Source organism: Colobus angolensis, unplaced genomic scaffold (genome assembly GCF_000951035.1).
Source record: "Colobus angolensis palliatus isolate OR3802 unplaced genomic scaffold, Cang.pa_1.0 Scaffold45, whole genome shotgun sequence".
In the NCBI taxonomy this organism is placed as follows: Eukaryota; Metazoa; Chordata; class Mammalia; order Primates; family Cercopithecidae; genus Colobus; species Colobus angolensis.
In genome coordinates, this window is record NW_012117932.1 from 4,374,685 (window position 1) to 4,396,245 (window position 21,561).

At 36.9% G+C, this 21,561-nt stretch overlaps 1 protein-coding gene across 1 annotated transcript in view; it reads left to right on the top strand.

Moving 5' to 3' along the window:
* SMCHD1 (structural maintenance of chromosomes flexible hinge domain containing 1) overlaps positions 1 to 20,695 on the top strand; it is a 156,572-nt gene extending 135,877 nt beyond the window's left edge. Inside the window, exons 45-48 of the mRNA XM_011957791.1 lie at positions 2,018 to 2,189; positions 13,189 to 13,347; positions 13,654 to 13,768; positions 19,633 to 20,695. Coding sequence (XP_011813181.1) covers positions 2,018 to 2,189; positions 13,189 to 13,347; positions 13,654 to 13,768; positions 19,633 to 19,657 — 471 coding nt within the window. The 3' untranslated portion in view covers positions 19,658 to 20,695. The remainder of the gene's footprint in view (positions 1 to 2,017; positions 2,190 to 13,188; positions 13,348 to 13,653; positions 13,769 to 19,632) is intronic.
* Positions 20,696 to 21,561: the final 866 nt, after the last annotated feature.

Genomic DNA, 21,561 nt, shown 5'->3' on the forward strand with positions numbered 1-21,561 from the left:
TTTAGTGTATTTATTTAAGATCATATTAGGCTGAGCATGATGACTCCTGCCTGTAATCTCAGCACTTTGAGAAGCCAAGGCAGTAATATCACTTGAAGCCAAGAGTTCAAGACCAGCCTGGGCAACATAGTGAGACGCCAACTCTACAAAGTTTAAAAAAAAAAAAAGTAACCAGGCATGGTGGCCTACACCTGTAGTCCCAGCTATTCAGGAGGCTCATTGGGATAATTGTTTGAACCCAGAAGTTGGAGTCTGTAGTGAGCCCTGGTCATGCCACTGCCTTCCAGCCTGGGCAATAGAACGAGACCACAACTCAAAAAAAAAAAAAAAAAAAAACACACACACACAAAGATATTAAATCCTTGGAAACATTGATTGCCTGAATCTTGATAAGTGGATAACACGTGAAGCCAGTCTGTATTTTTGTTGTCGTTGTTCACCACTAGAAAACATATAAACCCAAACCAAAACTAAGAAATTAAGTTGTGGTTATTTCTTATAAAAACAAATGATTTTTGAATTTGTAAATACTGGCTTTACCAAAGAATTCACCACAGGATTCCTTCAAATAATCATCTTATTACATTTACTTTATCTTGTATGTATGTAATTCCGAGGCTATTTAGCCCCAATATTAGATTGGACAACATTTTTATACTTGTTAAAAATTACAATGTTCTTCATTAATGTATGTATGCTATTTCATTGTATGGATGTGCCATAATTTACTTGTATAAGTTGTTGAGACATGTAAGTTTACTACTTTTCATTATTAAAACAATATTTCAGTGTACATCATTCACATTTATTATTTTTTCCTGATAAGATTCTTAGAAGTAGAATTGCTGAATCATACAGAATGTTACACTTTTTAACACTTGTCCTGTTTCCTTTGAGAAGGGCTGTCCCAGGGCATATCAGTACAAGAAGGCTCTTTTTCCATAGCCCCCCCATCAAAGTTGTATGTGTGTGTGTGTATTTTAACATATTGAGTAGTAAAAATATCTTATTTGAATTCCACGTCTCTGGTTACCCATGAAGTTTAACTTTTATTTTTTAATATTTTCTGAACCTTTTTTGTAAGAACATTCTTCTAGATCATGACATACTAAATCCAGTGTTTTTCTTTTATTCTGACTTCTCTGAAGAATTTTTTTTTCCTTTTTTTTTTTTTTTTCTGAGACAGAGTCTCGCTCTGTTGCCCAGACTGGAGTGCAGTAGTGCGATCTTGGCTCACTGCAACCTCTGCCTCCTGGATTCAAGCGATTCTCCTGCCTCAGCCTCCTGAGTAGCTAGGATTACAGGCGCGTGCCACCATGCCCAGCTAATTTTTGTATTTTTATTAGAGATGGGGGTTTCAATATGCTGATCAGGCTGGTCTCGAACTCCTGACCTCGTGGTCTGTCTGCCTTGGCCTCCCAAAGTGCTGGGATTATAGGTGTGAGCCACCACACCTGATATAAGAATTTAATTCTTAACCCTTATCTTTTCCTATCCATGACTTCAGTTTTTCTACATGATTTCACTTCCCCTAACTCTCAAATGATCACCTCTTTATCTTCCCATACCTAAAACCATAGTATTGTCTTTAGAAGAGTCAGTCTAGTGCTTTCCAGTCTGTATTTTCTTCAGTGTAATATTCTCTTTTTGCTATCCTTTGGTCATCTAAAAAACTTAAATCTAACAGAGGAAACTGGGTTGGTGATGCTACCTTGATACTTAACTGCCACGGGTTCCAAAGCACGGAAGTCTCTGGCCTGTCCTCTTCCTTCCACTTACCGATCCATCATTTACTTTTTTCACTTGCGTTGTCACTGTTCTAGTTTAGGCTGACATTTTAAAAGTTGTCTAATTCATCTCTCTGCCTCTGGATTTTTCCCTCCAGTTTATCTTACACATCGCTAGTTACTAATTTTTTGAAAATACTACCGTGATCCTGTCATTTCTAATCTCAGAAACTTTTTTGGAGCAGTTGAAATAAGTTGCTCACTACTTACTATTCACTTACTTACAATAGGTTGTTAAAATTACACACTGTCCTACACTGCTGACCAGAGATGGAGATCGAATTCGAAGTAATGGAAAGTTTGGGGGCCTTCAGAATAAAGCTCCTCCAATGGATAAACTTCGGGGAATGGTATTTGGAGCTCCAGTACCAAAACAGTGTCTGATCTTAGGGGAACAAATAGGTAAGTTGAGTAAGTACTTAAATAGCAATTTCTAATTTAATTTTACTTTTTTTTTAAGAGCTTATGTTTTGAGAATCTAACATGAAAACTTAACAAATGTAAATAAGTAACAAATGTAAGTAAGATGTTTTTGTCTACTACTTTCAGCTTTTTTATATCAGATAGTTTAGAGTTATGTAAATAGTAGCTTTATCTTTTGTATTTTCATTCTTATATGTAGCGCATGCCTCTGTTACCAGCTACTCGGGAGGCTAAGACAAGAGTGTTGCTTGAGCCCAGGAGTTTGAGGTCAACCTGGGCAACATAGCAAGACTCCATCTCTTAAAAAAAAGAAATTTCTGTCCTTATTGAATACGTCAGTATTTTATTACATAATCATAATACTTATTTTTATCTTGGAATTTGTAACTATCTAGAACAATTAAGGCTTATTAGAAAGTGTATGACATGTGATCTCCTGCCCATTTTTCCCTTCTACAGGCGGTGTCCCTTTGCATCTAATTAGCCAATATAATTATCTCTGCACATCTGTGCTCCGAAGTGCATATACTTACCAGGAAGTCTCCTTACCATCCATTACCTTAGAGCCTATTTGCTCTTAATTTATATAATTAATTCTCATACACTCAACTGTCTACTTTCCCAACACAGAGCAGTTTGTTGTTAACTTTCTTTTAGTTGCAAAATACATATAACATAAAATTTACCATCTTAACGATTTTTAAGAGTACAGTTCAGCTGGGCTTGGTGGCTCACGCCTGTAGTCCCAGCACTTGGGGAGGCTGAGGCTGGCAGATCACGAGGTCAGGAGATCAAGACCATCCTGGCTAACACAGTGAAACCCTGCCTCTACTAAAAATACAAAAAAAAATTAGCTGGGCATGGTGGCATGTGCCTGTATTCCCAGCTACTCAGGAGGCTGAGGTAGGAGAATCATTTGAACCCAGGAGGCGGAGGTTGCAGTGCGCTGAGATTGCACCACTGCACTTCAGCCTGGGCAACAGAGATTCTATCTCAAAAAAAAAAAAAAGTACAGTTAATTGGTGTTAAGTGCATTCACATTGTTGTTCATTCTATCTCCAGAACTGTTTTCAGTATGCACAGTTGAAACTTTGTATAAATTCTCCATTGTCCATTCCCTGACAATTATACTACTTGGGAGTGAGTGACATGATACTGCTTTCTGTCTTTCTGAATATGACTCTTCTAGATGCTTCATATAAGTGGAATCATACAGTATTTGTCCTTTTGTGACTGGCTAGTTTCACTTAGCATAATGTCCTCAAGGTCTGTCCATGTTGTATGTAATAAGTATTAGAATGTCCTTCCTTTGTACAAAGGCTGAATAATATATATTTCATTGTATGTATTTGCAACGTTTTGTTTACTTTTTTCTTATTTTTATTTTTCTTGACATAGAGTCTCACTCTGTCACCTAAGCTGGAGTGCAGTGGCACAATCTCAGCTTACTGCAACCTCGGCCTCCCAGGATCAAGCAGTGCTTGTGCCTCAGCCACCGAGTTGCTGGGATTACAGACATGTGGCACCACACCTGGCTAATTTTTGTATCTTTAGTAGAGATGGGGTTTGAACTCCTGGCCTCAAGTGATCCACCTTCCTTGGCCTCCCAAAGTGCTGGGATTACAGGCATAAGCCACTGTGCCTGGCCACTTTGTTTACTTTTATTAAAGTAAAATACACAGAAAAATGTGCATATTTCGTGAACATTCAGCTTGATGGATCTTCACAACATGAACACTGCACTTGTATTAAAAAATAGAACATCAGACTGGGCATGGTGGCTCACACCTGGAATTCCAGCACTTTGGGAGGCCAAGGCAGGCAGATCACCTGAGGTCAGGAGTTCAAGACTAGCCTGGCCAACATGGTAAAACCCGATATTTACTAAAAATACAAAAATTAGCTGGCCGTGGTGGCAGGTGCCTGTTGTCCCAGCTACTCACGAAGCTGAGGCAGGAGCATCACTCGAGCCTGGGAGGCAGAGGTTGCAGTGAGCAGAGATTGTGCCATTGCACTCCAGTCTGGGTGACAAGAACAAAACTCTGTATTTAAAAAAAAAAAAAAAAAGATAAAAAAGAAACACCAGTACTGTAGAAGATTTCTTTTTGGCTCCCCCACTCCCTACCCACCACTTCATACTCAAAGGATAACAACTTTCTTGACTTACAGTAGCATAGATTAATTTTGCCCATTTTAGTACTTTATATACTTTGTATTTTACAGTGCATACTTTTTTATATGTCTGGTTTTGTTCATTCAACACTATGCATGCAGTTCATTTTCATTGCAGGATAATATTTCATTGTGTGAATGAAATGTACAATTTATTCTACTGTTGAGGAATTTGAGCAGTGTCTTAAGTCTGTTTTGTGTTGCTATAAAGGAATACCTGAAGCTGGGTGATTTATAAAGAAAGAGATACTTAATTTGGCATTCAGTTCTTCTGGCTGAAAAGTTCAAGATTGGGCATCTGCATCTGGTGAGGGTGTCAGACTGCTTCCAATCACAGTAGATGAAGAGGAGCTGGCATGTGCAAAGATAACATCTTAAGAAAGGAAGCAAAAGGGGAGGGGGGGAGGGAAGGTGCCAGGCTCTTTTAACAACCAGCTTTTAGGAACAGAGCAAGAATTCACTCACTCCCTAGGGATGGCACTAATCTATTCATGAGGGATCTGCCTTCATGACCCCAACATTAGGCCTCACTTCCCAACACCACCATACCAGGGGTCAAATTTTAACATGAGTTTTGGTGGAGACACACAAACCATAGTGGGTAATTTCCATTTGGGGCTATCAGTTCAGCCTCAGTTTTTAAATTAGTAGTTGAGAAAGGTGGTAGTAAGAGGAGTCATACTTCTGTTTATGACATCAGTGAACACATACAGTCTGTACAATCAGTGAATATCTAAAGAAACTGGTAAGAAATCAGAGAAAACATTTTAATCAAGGTCAATGAATTAATATAAAAGGTGTCGACTCTATACCTAAGCATTTTATGGCAGTAGTTCCCAAAACCAGAAAGAACTACTGATGGAACTTAAAAAATACACAGATGTCATATTTAATATTTGCTTATCTTTCTTGACAAATATATTCAAAGATACATTCCCACATATAGACTAATGATTCATTGATAAGAACTCAAATCAAAGGAGACAATTTAAGGTTACTAATGTATATAAAGTACTTTTGGTTGTAAGCAATAGCAGCCGTGCGTGACTACTTTAAGCCAAACAGGAATCTATTAGAAGGAAACTGGAAGAAATCATAGATTTACAGGAGATGGAAACAGCTAAGACGAAGTCAAAGATGACTCTGGGACAGTCAGCATCCTTGAGCTCCGGATACCTTCACCCTGGAGTTTTAATATTAACTTAACTCCCAACACTACTAGGAGAGAGAAATGCCCACCGCCTTCCAGGTCAGCCAGACTTAGTAAGGATCAAATAAAACAAACAGCTTTGGAGACCCTTCCCTGGGTATCATGGAATCATTCTCAGAGCAAAAGCAATTTTGAGGAAGGCCATCATCATAAAAATTGTCCACTGCTAGCACAGTTATAAGCAAACTATTTGTCTTCTAAATAATTTGCCTATACATTGTCTTGCATGATTAGTATAAGAGCAAATCAGAGCATAAGAAGAAAAAAAATTACTGGATATTTACATATTATAAAATATTATTACATTGCAGACACCCTGTTAAGGTTGTCACATGAATGATCTTGTTTACTGCTGTTATCTTCATCTTACAGATGAAGAAGTTGAGGTTCAAAAAGGATAGATAACTTTCTCAAGTTTAGAACAGTGTGTGTATTTGTTAGCACATTGAAGAAAGTAGAAAGAAAATACTTTTAATTCTGGGTTATATAATTGAGGTAATTTTCTCCATTATCCCTTTCTATATATTTTTCCAGACTTGCCTCAGTGAGCATTGTGTCACTTTTATAATCAGAAAGTTTTACTTATTGTTAATATTCATGTTTTTTATTTTATTGTATTTTATTTTTTGAGACAGTCTCGCTCTGTTGCCCAAGCTGGAGTGCAGTGGCTTGATCTAATTGCTACCTCCACCTCCCAGATTCAAGTGATTCTTGTGCTTCAGCCTCCCGAGTAGCTGGGATTACAGGTGCACACTCCACACCCGGCTAATTTTTATATTTTTATAGAGATGGAGGTTCACCATGTTGGCCGGGCTGGTCTCGAACTCCTGACCTCAAGTGATCTGCCCACCTCGACCTCCCAAAGTGTTAGGATTACAATGTGAGCCACCTCCCCTGGCTGAATTCATATTCTTCTAATGCATAATTGATTTTCTAGGAAACATGCCTAAACCAAACAATCCTAAATACAGACAAGGTATTGTTTTATTCAGATGAATATCACAGCTTTGTTTTTCGTTTTTTGTTTGTTTTTTGAGAAAGGGTCTCACTTTGTTGCCCAGGCTGGAGTGCAGTGGTATATTCATGGCTCACCATAGCCTTCCATCTTACCGGGATCAGGTGATCCTCCCACCTTAGCCTTTTGAATAGCTGGGACTACAGGCTTGTGCCACCACATTGGCTAATTTTTTTGTATTATTATTATTATTATTATTGTTTTGTAGACATAGGGTTTTGCCATGTTGCCCAGCTAGTCTCAAACTCCTGGGCCCAGGCAGTCTGCCTGCCTTGGCCTCCCAGAGTGCTAGGAATTACAGACGTAAGCCACTCTGCCTGGCTACAGCCTTGTTTTTCAAGTAAAACATAAAAATGTTAAATTCTTTAATTGAATTTGTAATCTGGAGAATGCCTATGTCACGGTTAAGTGGAAGGTGAATAAAAACACAAATATCACACGTGTTAAAAATTAAACCTGTAAACCTGTGGAATGAAAAGAAAAAAGTGAGAGAGTAGACCTTCTGGTTTTTTCCCCACCATTTCTTGTTTCCTATACAAACTTAGGATGTTTCAACTTAAGTTTTTCAGCTTCACAACGGTGTGAAACTAATACACATTCAGTGTGCTTCTCAACTTACAGTGGGCTGTGTCTGGATAAACTCTTAATAAGTTGAGAATATCATAAGTTGAAAGTGCACTCTCAACTTTTACAATATTTTCAAGTTATGATGGGTTTATTGGGACATAACTTCATCGTAAGTTGAGGAGCATCTGTATATTTCAAGTTTTCTGTAGAGATCTTGGAAATAGAAATACTTTTAAAATGCAAAGGAAATAACTAAGCACACTGCAGAAGCCAGAATGTAGACAGAAGAGAGAAAGAGTTGTTAATAATAACTCAAAAGAAGAAATGCATCTTATAATCAATAAGTAATTACATAAGTCCCCCCTCCCCTGCAGTTTTGCTTTCTATAAATTCAGTTACCCAAAGTGAACGACAGTCCAAAATAGGTGAGTGCAGTACAATAAGATACTTTAAGAGAGAGGGAAACACCACGTTCATATAACTTTATTGCAGTGTATTTTTATTCTGTTTTATTGTTGTTAATCTCTGCTGTGCCTAATTTATAAATTAAAATTTATCATAGGCTGGTATATATAGGACCGAACACACTACAGGCCGGACACGGTGTCTCACGCCTGTAATCCCAGCACTCTGGGAGGCTAAGGTGGGTGGATCACCTGAGGTCAGAAATTCAAGACCAGCCTGGACAAAATGGTGAAACCCCTCTGTACTAAAAACACAAAAAATTAGCTGGGCGTAGTGGCACATACCTGTAATCTCAATTACTTGGGAGGCCGAGACAAGAGAATTGCTTGGAACCCAGGAGTCAGGGGTTACAGTAAGCCAAGATCACACCACTGCACTCCTGCCTGGGTGACAGAGTGAGATTCCATCTCAAAAAACAAAATACCACAGTATAGGTAGAAGAAAATAATGCAAATGTCCCTAGCATGAAGAAAAAATATTAAGATGAGGGATATCCCAATTATCCTTAGTTTATCTTGACACATTATATAAAGTATCGGAATATCACATGTGATCTGAAAATGTGTACAACTATCATATATCAGTTTTAAAAATGAAAAACAAAGTCATGAGAATTGGAAATAAAATGGTAACTATTTGTAGATTGTCTAACAGTATAACTATAAAATCCAAGGTAATCAAAGATAAAAATTAAAAGAATTTATTAAGGGAGAAAGTTATAAAATTAGCATACAAAATAATAGCATTCATATAATATTACAGTAAGCAGTTAGAAGATACAATGGGAAAGGAAAAAAGTCATATACAAGAACAACAAAAATAAGTTTTAAAAGGTGTTTCTGCAGTCAAACATGTTTGATCCTTAAATACAGAGAAAAATAAACATGAATGAATACCTAAGAACATAGACTTCTGCTTCTCACCAAGATGGAATAACTTACATGAAACAAACCAAAGAAAAAAACCACTGAGGCCAGGCACAGTGGCTCACGCCTGTAATCCCAGCACTTTGGGAGGCCAAGATGGGTGGATCGCTTGAGACCAGCCTGGGCAATATAGTGACACCTCATCTTTACAGAAAATAAAATAATTAGTTGGGCCTGGTGGCTCGCTCTTTTAGTCCTATTTCTTTGGGAGGCTGAGGTTGCTGTGAGCTATGATTGTGCTACTGCATTCCAGCCTGGATGGCAGAGTGAGGCTCTGTCTCAAAAAAACAAAGCACTGAGCAAAATATGTGATAGAACAGTTTTCAAGACTTTGGATGTCAAGCAATGAAGAATGGTGATTATAAATCAATCGAAGTAGCCCTATGGTTGCTTCACCTTACTGCCTGGAGAGATTTTCCAGACTGTGTAAAACAGAAAGGGGGAACCCAGGAAGCTGCTCAGTAGTCTCAAAGTTGAGAAGAACAGGCTGGGAGTCCGGGAAGGTCAAGACAACTATAGTTCACAGACAGGTTACTGGGAAGGCAAGAGCTGCCTTTGAGAGAGAGTGAGCTCTGGAAATGCAGTAGGTCTCCCTTCAGTATCCAGCTGAGTACTAATTAGTGCATGTATGTAAGAAGACCACCCAAGGCTGGAAAGAAACACCCTGAAGATGAAACAGTAGTCGGAACTCTTAGTTTAATTTTATAATAGTAAATCATTTCCAAAATATTTATTGAATTGTAAAATCTCTACTTACTGAGAGCTACTATATTCCCAAATATTTCCCATTATTTACTCCTTTAAACTTTACCAATAAAGTACAAAAAGAGCTCATAGAGTTAAAAATATTTCTTTACAAATAAAATTTGCTTAAAAAAACCAGCAATACTGTCATGTGCTGCCTAGGGCTGTCAAAGACAGACTGTATGTAAGACAGTGGTCCCATAAGATTATAATGGAGTTGATTACCTTTTCTATGTTTAGATACACAAATGCTTACCATTGTGTTACAGTTACATACAGTATTTAGTACTGTCACATGCTGTACAGCTTTGTAGTGTCAGAGCAATGGGCCATACCATATACCCTAGGAGCATTGTAGACTCTATATACCGTGTAGGTTTGTGTAAGTACACTCTGTTGTGTTCACTCAGTGACGAAATAACCTAATGAAATATTGCTCAGAGCACATCCCCATCATTAAGCAACACATGACTGCACGGAGCTCAGTAGTATCCACTGGAAGTTTCAGACATCCACTGGGGGTGTTGGAACATGTCCCATGAGGAAAAGGAGGGACTGCTGTAATACATAGTTTGTAATCATGACATCATCAAAAGTATTAACATTTTTATTATATTCATATACTTTAAAATATTATATGTCTGACCAGGTTAGACATTACTTACACTTTATTGTTTTCATACTTGATTTATTGTAATACTAAGCTGTCAATATTACAGTCAATTATTATGGTTTTTTAAATAAAGCCATTCTTAATATTTTTATGAATAGAGACGAAGATTAGTTAAGCACTCTGGCTTTCAGGGAAAGGGTGTTTTGTTTTATGGGAATAGAGCAGTATGATCTCTCATGGACCTGTCACCTAGCTTTGATTATTAAAACATAGCCAGTCTTGTTTCATTTACACCCACCCTGTCACAGCTTGCCTCTCCTCCTCTTCCTGGGTAGGTTATTTGAAGCAAGTCAAAGCAGAGGTTCCGGTGTATTTTTTCTTGTAGTTTTTCCCAGGCATAAGTGCTTATCAGTTTTTTTGCCAGTAAGTTTCTTAGAATTATGTGGAGCACAAAATTTGAAGAGCACTAAATAGTATTTAGGAAAGTCTATGCATCTAACTGCATAAATCCTTCAGTGGTGAGAAAGTTGCTTCAGCCTTCTATTAACTCATGTTTGGGCAGTCCTTAACACACTTACCTGATAACAGCCTTTCAGATATACTTTGAATCCTTTTGTGTTGTTTCTAGTAGCTTTACATAGTCATTCTCCTGGACACGTTGAAATGGCCTTCCTTAATATTGTGACTCATTTACATACAAAAATAAGTATTATTTTATGTATGTAGAAAACATTGCTTGAGGCCAGGCCTGGTGGTTCATGTCTGTAACCCCAGCAGTTTGGGAGGCTGGGGCGGGTGGATCACGAGGTCGGGAGATCGAGACCATCCTGGCTAACACAGTGAAACCCTGTCTCTACTGAAAATACAAAAAAATTAGCCGGGCGTGGTGGCGGGCGTCTGTAGTCCCAGCTACCCGGGAGGCTGAGGCAGGAGAAGGGCGTGAACCCGGGAGGTGGAGCTTGCATTGAACCAAGATCGTGCCACTGCACTCCAGCGTGGGTGAGAGAGCGAGACTCTGTCTCAAAAAAAAAAAGAAAAGAAAAGAAAACATTGTTTTAATGTGGAATTAGAAGTGCTGTCAGACCAGAATAAAGTTCTCAATAAATCATAAAGCATAAGGAACATAAGGGTCTTACCGTCACTCAATTTAACATATAGAATTTGTATTTAAGTATGAATATATTCACAGGCACACACAGATGTGTACGTGTAATTTGGCCACTCATTCTAAGTGTGGATTTCTAGAATATTGGGTAGGTTTCTTTTTAAAACACTACTCTTGACCCTTAAAGTATAGAATATCTTATGTTACACCTAATGTACTCTGTACTCTTAAATAATTTCTTCCACAGTTTTATTTATAAACCACTTATATATGTTTGTTAAGTGTTTGAATGTTTATATGTCCATTCCCATGGATATTGGTCATCTTGATGTGTGACTAGAGTCTTATCCAGATGCTAAATGTTTCAAGTTTTGCAAACCAAGTGGCAAAATCAAGGATGATGTTACGAAGATATTTATGTAACTATTTAAAATGTAACCATTTTAAACTGGATGGGCCAGTGGTTCACTCCTGTAATCCCAGCACTTCGGGAGCCCGAGATAGTCAGATCGCTTGAGCCCGGGATTTCAAGACCAACCTGGGCTCAAGCAGTCCACCCACCTTGGCCTCCCAAAGGTCGAACAGCATAGTGAAACCCCGTCTCTACAAAAATTAGATAGGTGTGGTGGCCAATTTGCCTGTAGTCCAAGCTATTCAGGAGGCTAAGATGGGAGAATCACCTGAGCCTGCGAAGATGAGGCTGCAGTGAGCAGTGACTGTGTCACTGTACTCCATCCTGAGTGACATAGTGACGCCCTGTCTTAAAAAACAAAAACAAAAAACTGCAATAAACCATTCTTGGCCCATGAGTGGTAGTTTACTAACCCTTAGTGTAGAGTATAGTCACTATTTAATACTTAGTGTCTAGTAAATCATGGAGATAGGCAATAATCTCAAACCTGAATAATGTAATACTTTTTTGGAATTTCAAAATTTATGGCAAAAAGAACACTTGATCGTTGTGGAAAAAAATTGGAACATACAGGCAAGCATCATGAATTTTTAAAAGAACTCATTCCCAAACCTACAGATTAAACATTGTTAATAATTTATTGTATCACTTTCCAGCCTTTTGTGTATACATGTGGGAGTATATTAGTTTAAAATAAGTTGGATTATTCTAACAATTTGGTTTTATAGTCCTTTTCTATATACTATTCTGTGGTGGACATTTTCCCAGGTCATTAATTTGAATAATGTAATACATTTTTAGACAAAGTAATTTAAGGAAAGTTAAGTTTTTTGAAAGTGAAGTATTTTTCTGAGTGTGTTTTTAAAAAATTCTATGTTTTTTTTTGACAGAGAGTCTCTGTGTCACCCAGGCTGGAGTGCAGTGGCACGATCTCGGCTCACTGCAAGCTCCATTTCCCGGGTTCACGCCATTCTCCTGCCTCAGCCTCCTGAGTAGCTGGGACTACAGACACCCGCCACCACACCCGGCTAATTTTGTTTTTGTATTATTAGTAGAGACGGGGTTTCACCGTGTTAGCCAGGGATGGTCTCGATCTCCTGACCTCATGATCCACCCGCCTCAGCTTCACAAAGTGCTGGAATTACAGACGTGAGCCACCACGCCCGGCCTAAAAATTCTGTGTTTAAAAATAATAGCCATGCTTTTTGAAAGCAATGATTTTCTTTTTTTACAGTACAAAAAATAAGAATTAATGAGTTGCATTGCTGCCAAGTTTGAACCACAGCATGCTCACTGTCAGTTACACTTACACATCTTTTTATTAGAAACCCCCTGTAACTCATCAGTTTTCATTTGGGAAGTAGTGATTTTCTAACAATACAATATTTAATATATTTGCCTTCCCCCTGCCAAATTTGTCCACATGGAATTATATTGAATACTGAATATCGGACAAGATATAAACATTGGCTTGAGAGAGTGATCCAGTAAAAAACAGCACTTTTATATAGAGAACTCTTCCCTGACAGAAGTAAACTTAAGTCAAAGAAAGTTAAAGTTAACAAGTTTGTGCTGGGATCTTAACTATGCTTTTTTATTTCATTTGTTTATATTGAATGTTTTATGGCTTTAAAAGTAGATCCCATATGTTACCATAACACAAATCCCAGTGTTGCTCATTTTTTCCCCTAAAACGTGAGTTTGGTTTGATATCAGTAATTTAATCAAATGCATTTGGTTTCTTTACAGATCTTCTTCAGCAGTATCGTTCTGCTGTGTGCAAAGTAGACAGTGTGATTAAGGATCTTAACAGTCAATTAGAGTACCTTCGGACTCCGGATATGAAGCAGAAAAAGCAAGAACTTGATGAACATGAGAAAAATCTCAAACTAATAGAGGAAAAACTAGGTAAGTCTTTACTTTTTGTTAACTTCTACTTCCTTTATATGGAGATAAATATTTTTGATGAGAATCCAACTGTAAGAAAAAAGAATGCAGATGATTCAGAACTTAACAAAAACTGTTAACCTCCAAGTCCTATCTGATAAATGGTTATAAACTGTTCTTTCACCAGAAGTACTAAGAGGCATTCTCGGTATTCTTTCTTAATTCTTTTTCCATAAATTATGACATATTCATGTTTGCATTTCTCTCATATAATAATTCCATTGTTTTTATTGTAAAGTTAACTTTCTACATTTTCCATCTTCACAGGTATGACTCCCATACGTAAGTGTAATGACTCATTGCGTCATTCACCAAAGGTTGAGATGACAGATTGTCCAATTCCTCCTAAAAGAATGAGACGAGAAGCTACAAGACAAAATAGGTGAGTTTGACCTGAGAATTATGTTTGGTTAGTTTACCAAAGTTCTTGGATCTCACGATAACTTTTTTTTTTTGAGATGAAGGTCTTGCTCTGTCACCCAGGCTAGAGTGCAGTGGCACAATCTTGGTTCACTGCAACCTCCACCTCCCACGCTCAAGGGATCCTTGTGCCTCAGCCTCCCGAGCAGCTGGCATTACAGGCATGCACCACCATGCTCGGCTAATTTTTTGTATTTTTTTTTGTAGAGAGAGGGTTTCACTGTGTTGGCCAGGCTAGTCTCAAACTCCTGACCTGCCCACCTTGGCTTCCCAAAGTGCTAGGACTATAGGCGTGAGCCACTGTGCCTGACTGGGTCATCATACTTTAAAAACAGTATGTGTTCATGTCTAATTCTTCCCTTGAGCCAGAATATTTTAAATTTTAAAAAAAAGTAATAAGATAAAACTTAAGCATTATATTCTCTTAGGATACTCAATCTTCTAAATAACTTGTGCTAGTTATTTAGAAATGTTAATAGTTTATATTATGTTAAAAGTCATTGTTAAGAGTCAAATTGCTTGTCTATTGTTTGGCTCACTGCATTCTCTTTCATAGGATCAGTAACTTAATAAGTATAGAATATGCAAAACCATTTGTAAATCGCTTATTTTAAAATTGCTTATAATTTTTGCTTTGGAGAATCAGATGCCATTTCGATCACCAAAAAACCAACACAGCCATTTCCACCCTAACTTCATAGTAAGAAAACTGTCCCTTTTAGATTAAATGTTAGTAAAGTCATCCCACAGAAGGATATCATGGTACTGGTGTTTCTCTTTTATTATTTCAAAAGGTTTAATGGTAGACTCTACCTGAGTATGTTTTCTCATATCAACCGTAGAGGAATTCCCTTGAAACTATGGTGTTTGGAATTGGTATTCTTTGCCCTATCCATCTGCATATTCTACATTTATTCAGTAAAGATTTGAAATCTCACTCTGTGGTATATGTTGCTGGGTGAATAAAACTGACATGGTTCTTGCCTCTGTTGGAATTCTGTAATTCTCTGCAGTAGAGGGACAATTTAAAAAGAAAGCTTTTTTCTATTTAAAGGAATGAAAAAGCCAGGTACAGTGGCTCACGCCTATAATCCCAGCACTTTGGGAGGCCGAGGTGGGCGGATCATGAGGTCAGGAGATCGAGACCATCCCGGCTAACGTGGTGAAACCCCGTTTCTACTAAAAATACAAAAAATTAGCCGGGCGTGGTGGCGCACGCCTGTAATCACAGCTACTCGGGAGGCTGAGGTAGGAGAATTGCTTGAAGCCAAGAGGCAGAGGTTGCAGTGAGCCCAAGATCGCACCATTGCACTCCAGTCTGGGCAACAAGAGCATAACTCCATCTCAAAAAAAAAAGAGAAAGAAAATAAGAAATGAAAAAATGATGAAGTAATAGAAAATGATAGAGAAACAATATCAGTTGTCAGGAGAGATGCTTTGAAACAGAGAACTGAAGCATGGGAAGGAACCAGCCACATAGGGATTGGTTTCAGTCAGAGGTTGGGAAGAAGGCATGATGCTCTAAGAAAATAACAGATGTGGCATGTTTGAGGAACTGAAAAGATGTTAGTGGCTAAGGCATGGTATGCAGGAGGGAGAGAGCCAAACTGTTGTTGAACATAGAGGCAGAGGCCAGATTATGAAACTCCTCCATCATGTTGCAAAAAAATTCTGTTTTAAGTTCATTGATATCTCTTGAGTATCACACATGTAGGCATGTGAATGATGTGTTCATGGGCATGAGGTGTATACAGATGATTAAGTTGATCATTCAAAGTGTGTTGGGCAATTTAGCATCAGAAGGACTCTTTGCAGTAGATTTAGTTAGACATATAATTTTGAGAAATCATGAGTTCAAAATGATGCAAAAATCCCTTATTGATCATCATTGCTGGTTAGTAGGGCACTTGCTTGTGACTGTGAAAATTTATATATTCATATAGAAAAGACATATGTATGATATCAGGTTACCAAATAGTTACAGAAAGTTCTTCTTTGTAGAAAGTTCTTATATTGGTTAAATAATATGGTGTCTGGGATATACTCTTAAAATACTCCAGGAAAATAAAGTGGCAGAGGATATCAAAACAAGACTTGGCAAAATGTTTTCATTACTGAGGCTTGAAATAGGAAATTCACTGTATTATTCCCTCTGCTTTTATGTAGGTTTTTCATAATTTTTTAAAGCAGTATTTTATGAACAGTGGGATTATTTTTTTAAGAGACCAGAACCCACTTCCCACTAAGGAAATTCCTCAGGTGCAGTTCTAGGCTAAGATGTAAGGTACATGTTTTTGTGCCACAGTCTCAGCACTAAATTTGTCCTAGACCTTCCAGTTACTACAGCACTACTATGGACATTGATTTGGATCTTGTTAATTAAGATTTTGTAGCAATTCAGAGAGAGTTTTTTAGTTTATAATATTGTTAGTAATATAATGATCATCAGTCATGTGTATACATATATCAAATGGTTTACTACTTTACAATGTTGTACTATAGGTGAGTCACATATAATTTTAAATTTTCTAAAAGCCATTTTAATAATAGATGTTATTGAACCCAATATCCAAAATATTTCTACATGTAAACAAAGTTAAAAATGATTAATGAGCTATTTTACATTCTTTTTTAAAAAATACAAAGTCTTCACAGTTCAGAAGACAGCAAATCTCAATTAGGACTAGCTATATTGCAGGTACCCTGGAGCCACACATGGCTGGTGGCTACCGTTCTGGACAGCACAGGTCTAGAAAGAGCTGATGATCATAAAGTCTCGTATCCTGTGCATCCTTACCTCTATTCCATCTTTCAGAGGCAACCCTTGTTTTAACTGTTAATTTTTAGTTACTCTGTTGTTGCCTCCCCTTTTAAAAATTACATTATTATGACTATGTAAATATTGTTCAGTACTAGGCAAACTTGTGTGCTAGAATTACATTTCCTTCTCTATACAGGTCTAATGTCATGACTCTTACTTGGGCCACCAGTTAGAGCTCCAAACATCAGGCTCAAATAAATCTTCCTTACTCTGTTATTCTTAAAATCACGTGAAGTGTTATTCCAGTTGTTACTAAGACTCTTGTTGTTGATTTTTCTGGAGGTTTTAATTGCCACTTTTTTTTTTCTTTCCCTATGTATTTTAATCACATCATCTTCCTGCTGTACCAGTGACTAGTAACTGTGCAGGCCTCCTGTAAATCTGCCATCCTGGGTCTTCCTTAGTTACTCTCTTGGATTGTATCCATTATTTATTGGATTCCATGTCTTTTTCTCTCTTATAAATTCCGTAGAAAAAGTGTGTAGAAAGATAACTTGGAGCCCTTCCGTGTCCGAAAATGTCTTCATTTTGCGATCACATTTGATTGAGGTTTTCTGGGGGATAACAGGATAGAAACAAGGCTAGAATATACTAGAGGTGAAGGGACTGGGAAATAGTCTAGAAATAATAAGAGACAGTCTGCCTGATTTAGCCCCAGAAACACTATGAACTCAGAGTCAGAACAAAAGAGTGAGAAGTCCAGCAACTCTCCATTTGGGAGTCCTCTCTGCCAAACAGGGTGAGTGGCAAATAAAAAGGACAGAACAGAATGGAAAAGGAAAGGAAGCCACAGCCTAGAATGTACCAGATTTTCAACCCAAACTTTGAAAGCTTTGTTTCCTTGTCACCAGGCATGAAAAGATGCCACTACAAAGTTAGGTAACAATGGAAATGAGTTAAATGTTGGTATATTGGCTTTTGGTAGTTTGCTGGCACGCTAGGACCTAATGCTGGCCTCTGGGAACCAAAAGGCTGATAATGACTCTGCACCTGCACATTTATCTTTTTTTTTTTAATTCAACAATTTTTACTGATTTATTTTGTAGAGATGGGGTCTTGCTGTGTTGCCCAGGCTGGTGTCAAGCTACTGTCCTGCCGCAGCCTCCCAAAGTACTGAGATTACAGGCCTGAGTCACCATGCTCAACCCAACATCCACATATTTAAAGCAAAACCTGTGGACCCATGACCTTGCTATGCCCTATCCCAGTTATAGTTACCATCAAATCCCACGCAGAGAAGAGACTTGATGGTAAAACAGTTCTATTTTTATGATAGTAGAAGAAATTCCAGCTAGCAACATAATCCTCTTTCTTAAATGTAATTGTACAACCAAGAATCATCACCCAAATGAGGGTAGCCAGCAACATGAGAGACAAAATTCAAGATGAGTTCCAAAATCAGCCTGGAGGACAATTTAGTAAAGAGACTAGATCTCTTTTATAAAATTGTAATTACTATGTAGCAGAAAGGAGCCATGACAAGAATGAACAGATTACAAATATTGTTGCTGAAATAAGGACTAAAGTCAAAAAGAAAACTTTCCAAATACAAAAAGAGATAGAAGACAGAGAACCAATTCAGGCTATTAGGAATCTAGAAAGAAGAAAATGGAGAAGGAAATGCTATCATGTGGAAGAGAATTTCTCAGGGATGAATGAAATTAATTGAATGCCCAGCAACAATGACTGACAAAATGCTCACTAAGACACTTCATAGTAATACTGTATCATGTCAAGGAAAGGGAGAAAGAATGTCAGTGTTTTTAGAGCGCCAAAGAACCATATTTTCACTGCAGCCTTTAGCACATGGGGAGACACACACACACACAAAGCTATCATTTGTTTAGCTTTGTGATGGCAGTATTAGAAGTTTAGGTTGAAAATTTGGTGTATTCTGGGCTGTGACTTTCTCCCCTTTGCATCCTGATTATCTTCAGGAAATTTGTTAAAATCACTATTAGGGATTTTCTCATCCTCAGTCTTTTCCTATTCTCTATAAATGTTTAATAAATCTCACACTCTCAGAAGGTCAGAGCATTTGAAATAAAAATCTTAACAGTATTGAATATTGGTATATTTCATCCATACAATCGAACAAATTTAATAGTAGGAAAGGAAATAGGTACATTATATGTGTTTCTGTATATTTATGTTTATGTTTTTATTTACATATGTATATTGAATATATATTTGTTAGCGCTTACAGATCACATACTATGTTTCAACTTTAAGATTTCATTAACTATGAAAATGTCATTTTATGAAACATTAAAGAAAAATATTGCCAGTTAACTCGACATTATAAAGTACATCTGGATTTCACAGATGTTAATTGTGAAAAAAATCTTAGAATTCATTAAATATGCTTAGCAATATATGATACTATGCAGTAGACTCCATTGTTTTCTTGAAAAGAGGCTTCAGTTTTCTAAATCATTTTCCACTTATAAAGATTAAAAATTAGTTCCGTTAAAAATATGTATCTTCTATTTGGAGATGGCAGTTCAGGGAACTATTAGAAAATATGTAGATATATCTGAATTTTTTAAATCTGTAAGTACATATGTCAAGGTGTTCACTGTGTTCATCTCTATATGAATGGGATTATGAATATTAATTATGTTTTATTTTGCTTGTCTTTGTTACTTTTCTGTAATAAGCATTATAATTCCTGTTCTTAAAATAATAAGTTCATTTAAGGAAAAGGGAGTGAAAAGCAAAAATCTGCAGAATTTGGGTCTGAGATAATACCATTTCAAAGCACTGTGATACAGATTATATGTATTATATACTGTGTGTGTGTGTTAACTACTTTTATTTGGGGGCTTGTTTTGCATACATGTGAAGGAAATGATTGTATATAAGGATTTAATCTGTTTATACCAAGAATTATAATTAAGAGAATATGGTTTCATTGGATATTTAAGCATCCAGGTGTGATGAGGGAGTTCAGGGAAGGGAAACCTTTGGTACATAAAACTTTGTTTTCTTTCCCCTTTGACCAGGATTATAACCAAAACAGATGTGTGAGAGGTGACAGAGAGAAGAGGCCATTGGTCTCAATAAGAATGCCCTACTTTCTGCATCTCTGTTTCAGAAGACCAAGAGGGTGACTTTCCAGACTGAGTATTTCTGGGGACAATACAGGTACCTGGGCATGAATTTCCATTTTGATTCAGATGGGACTGGAAACAACCATTCAATTTTATGAATCTTACTGGACATTATGGATCTACTGGAATTATTCCAGACGTTATGCCCTTTGGTTGTCATTACCTTGCAAATGTGTAAGAGGAAAATGTGCTAATATGGCAGTGACTATAAAACTGTCACATGGCATTTATTAATCCTGAAGAAAAGTATGTGTACTATTTTTCAGTATAAATATAATGAACATGTTAGAACTATTTCTTGAAAACCTTTTTATTACTTTTGCGTGAATTTATTTAACAAAGATGTTTTGTCTTCTGTGTAAGGGAGGTTCTAGAGGCTAGATATTTAATTGTAAATATGTGAGGAAACTCAATGCAGAATTCAGGATAAAAATTTTAAAAGCACAGGTATTTGGGAATTGAAATGTTAAGATACCCAGAACAACATTAAATCGATGAGTGAACTTGTGACAGTGGTAGCATTTCAAATTTCAAAAGACTTATCCTGTATATATATATATATATATACACACATATATATATATAATATTCAGCAACACCAAGTTTTATAACTATTGTTTGATTTATTAATACTAGAATATGTAGTCTCAGCCTTAATTTTACATTTACATTATTTTGTAATTTTTTATTACTATTTTTAAGGGGTTAAAGAGAACATACATTCTCACATTAATGTACTTTCCGGTAGAAAGTTGCTGCAAAAACATTTGAAATGTATATTAACCTAATGTATGTCATATATATGTCTTTGTGTAAGTTCAAGACTATTAATCCGTGAAGTTATTTTGTAAGGACATACATTTGGTAAATTTGTGTCCCAGGAAATGTATGTGTTTTTAAACCCTTTCTAAATATGCAGGCTGTTAATAAATAAGATTGTTTCTTCCCTACTGAATAGATAAGTGTTTTTCTTTTTAAAATTGGAAGCTTTGTGAAAGTTATCTTGTTAAAAAACTATAATGATGTTAACCTATCTTTATAATTGGAAATTATTTAAACTGTTGTTACAGAAAAAACAAAATGGCAATTATAGAATTAGCTATGGGGAAGATTGGCTCCCATAGTATTACAGGTTGAGTATCCCCTATTGAAAATGGTTGGGACCTGAAGTGTTTTGGATTTTGGTTTTTTGTGGGTTTTTTTTATTATTTTGGAATATTTGCATTGTATTTACCAGTTTAGCATCCCTAATCCAAAAATCTTTCATTAGAAATTGGAAATCCTTCAATGAGCATTTCCCTTATATGTCATATCTGCGCTCAAATGTTTTGAATTTTGGAACATTTCTTGTTTCTGATTTTTAGATTAGGGATACTCACCCTGTACCAATATTTGCAGTCCTTAGACATTAGATTATATGAAAATGATTGATAGGTAAGAAAGGTTAAAGAGAAATCACTTCTTAAGAACTAGACTTGAAAGTATAATTAATATGTGGAACTAGTTTGCTTTTATAATTCATTGTGTCAAGAAGGAGTAATGTTTTAAATCCAAGGCATTGAGACTATCTGGAAGCAAAAAACCTAGTTTTAAAATTTCTTAATTTTTATTAGAAGTGTGTTTAAAGGCTGGGCGTGGTGGCTCACGCCTGTAATCCCAGCACTTTGGGAGCCGAGGTGGGCGGATCATGAGGTCAGGAGATCGAGACCATCTTGGCTAATACGGTGAAACCCCATCTCTACTAAAATTACAGAAAATTAGCCGGGTGTGGTGGCAGGCGCCTGTAGTCTCAGCTACTCGGGAGGCTGAGGCAGGAGAATG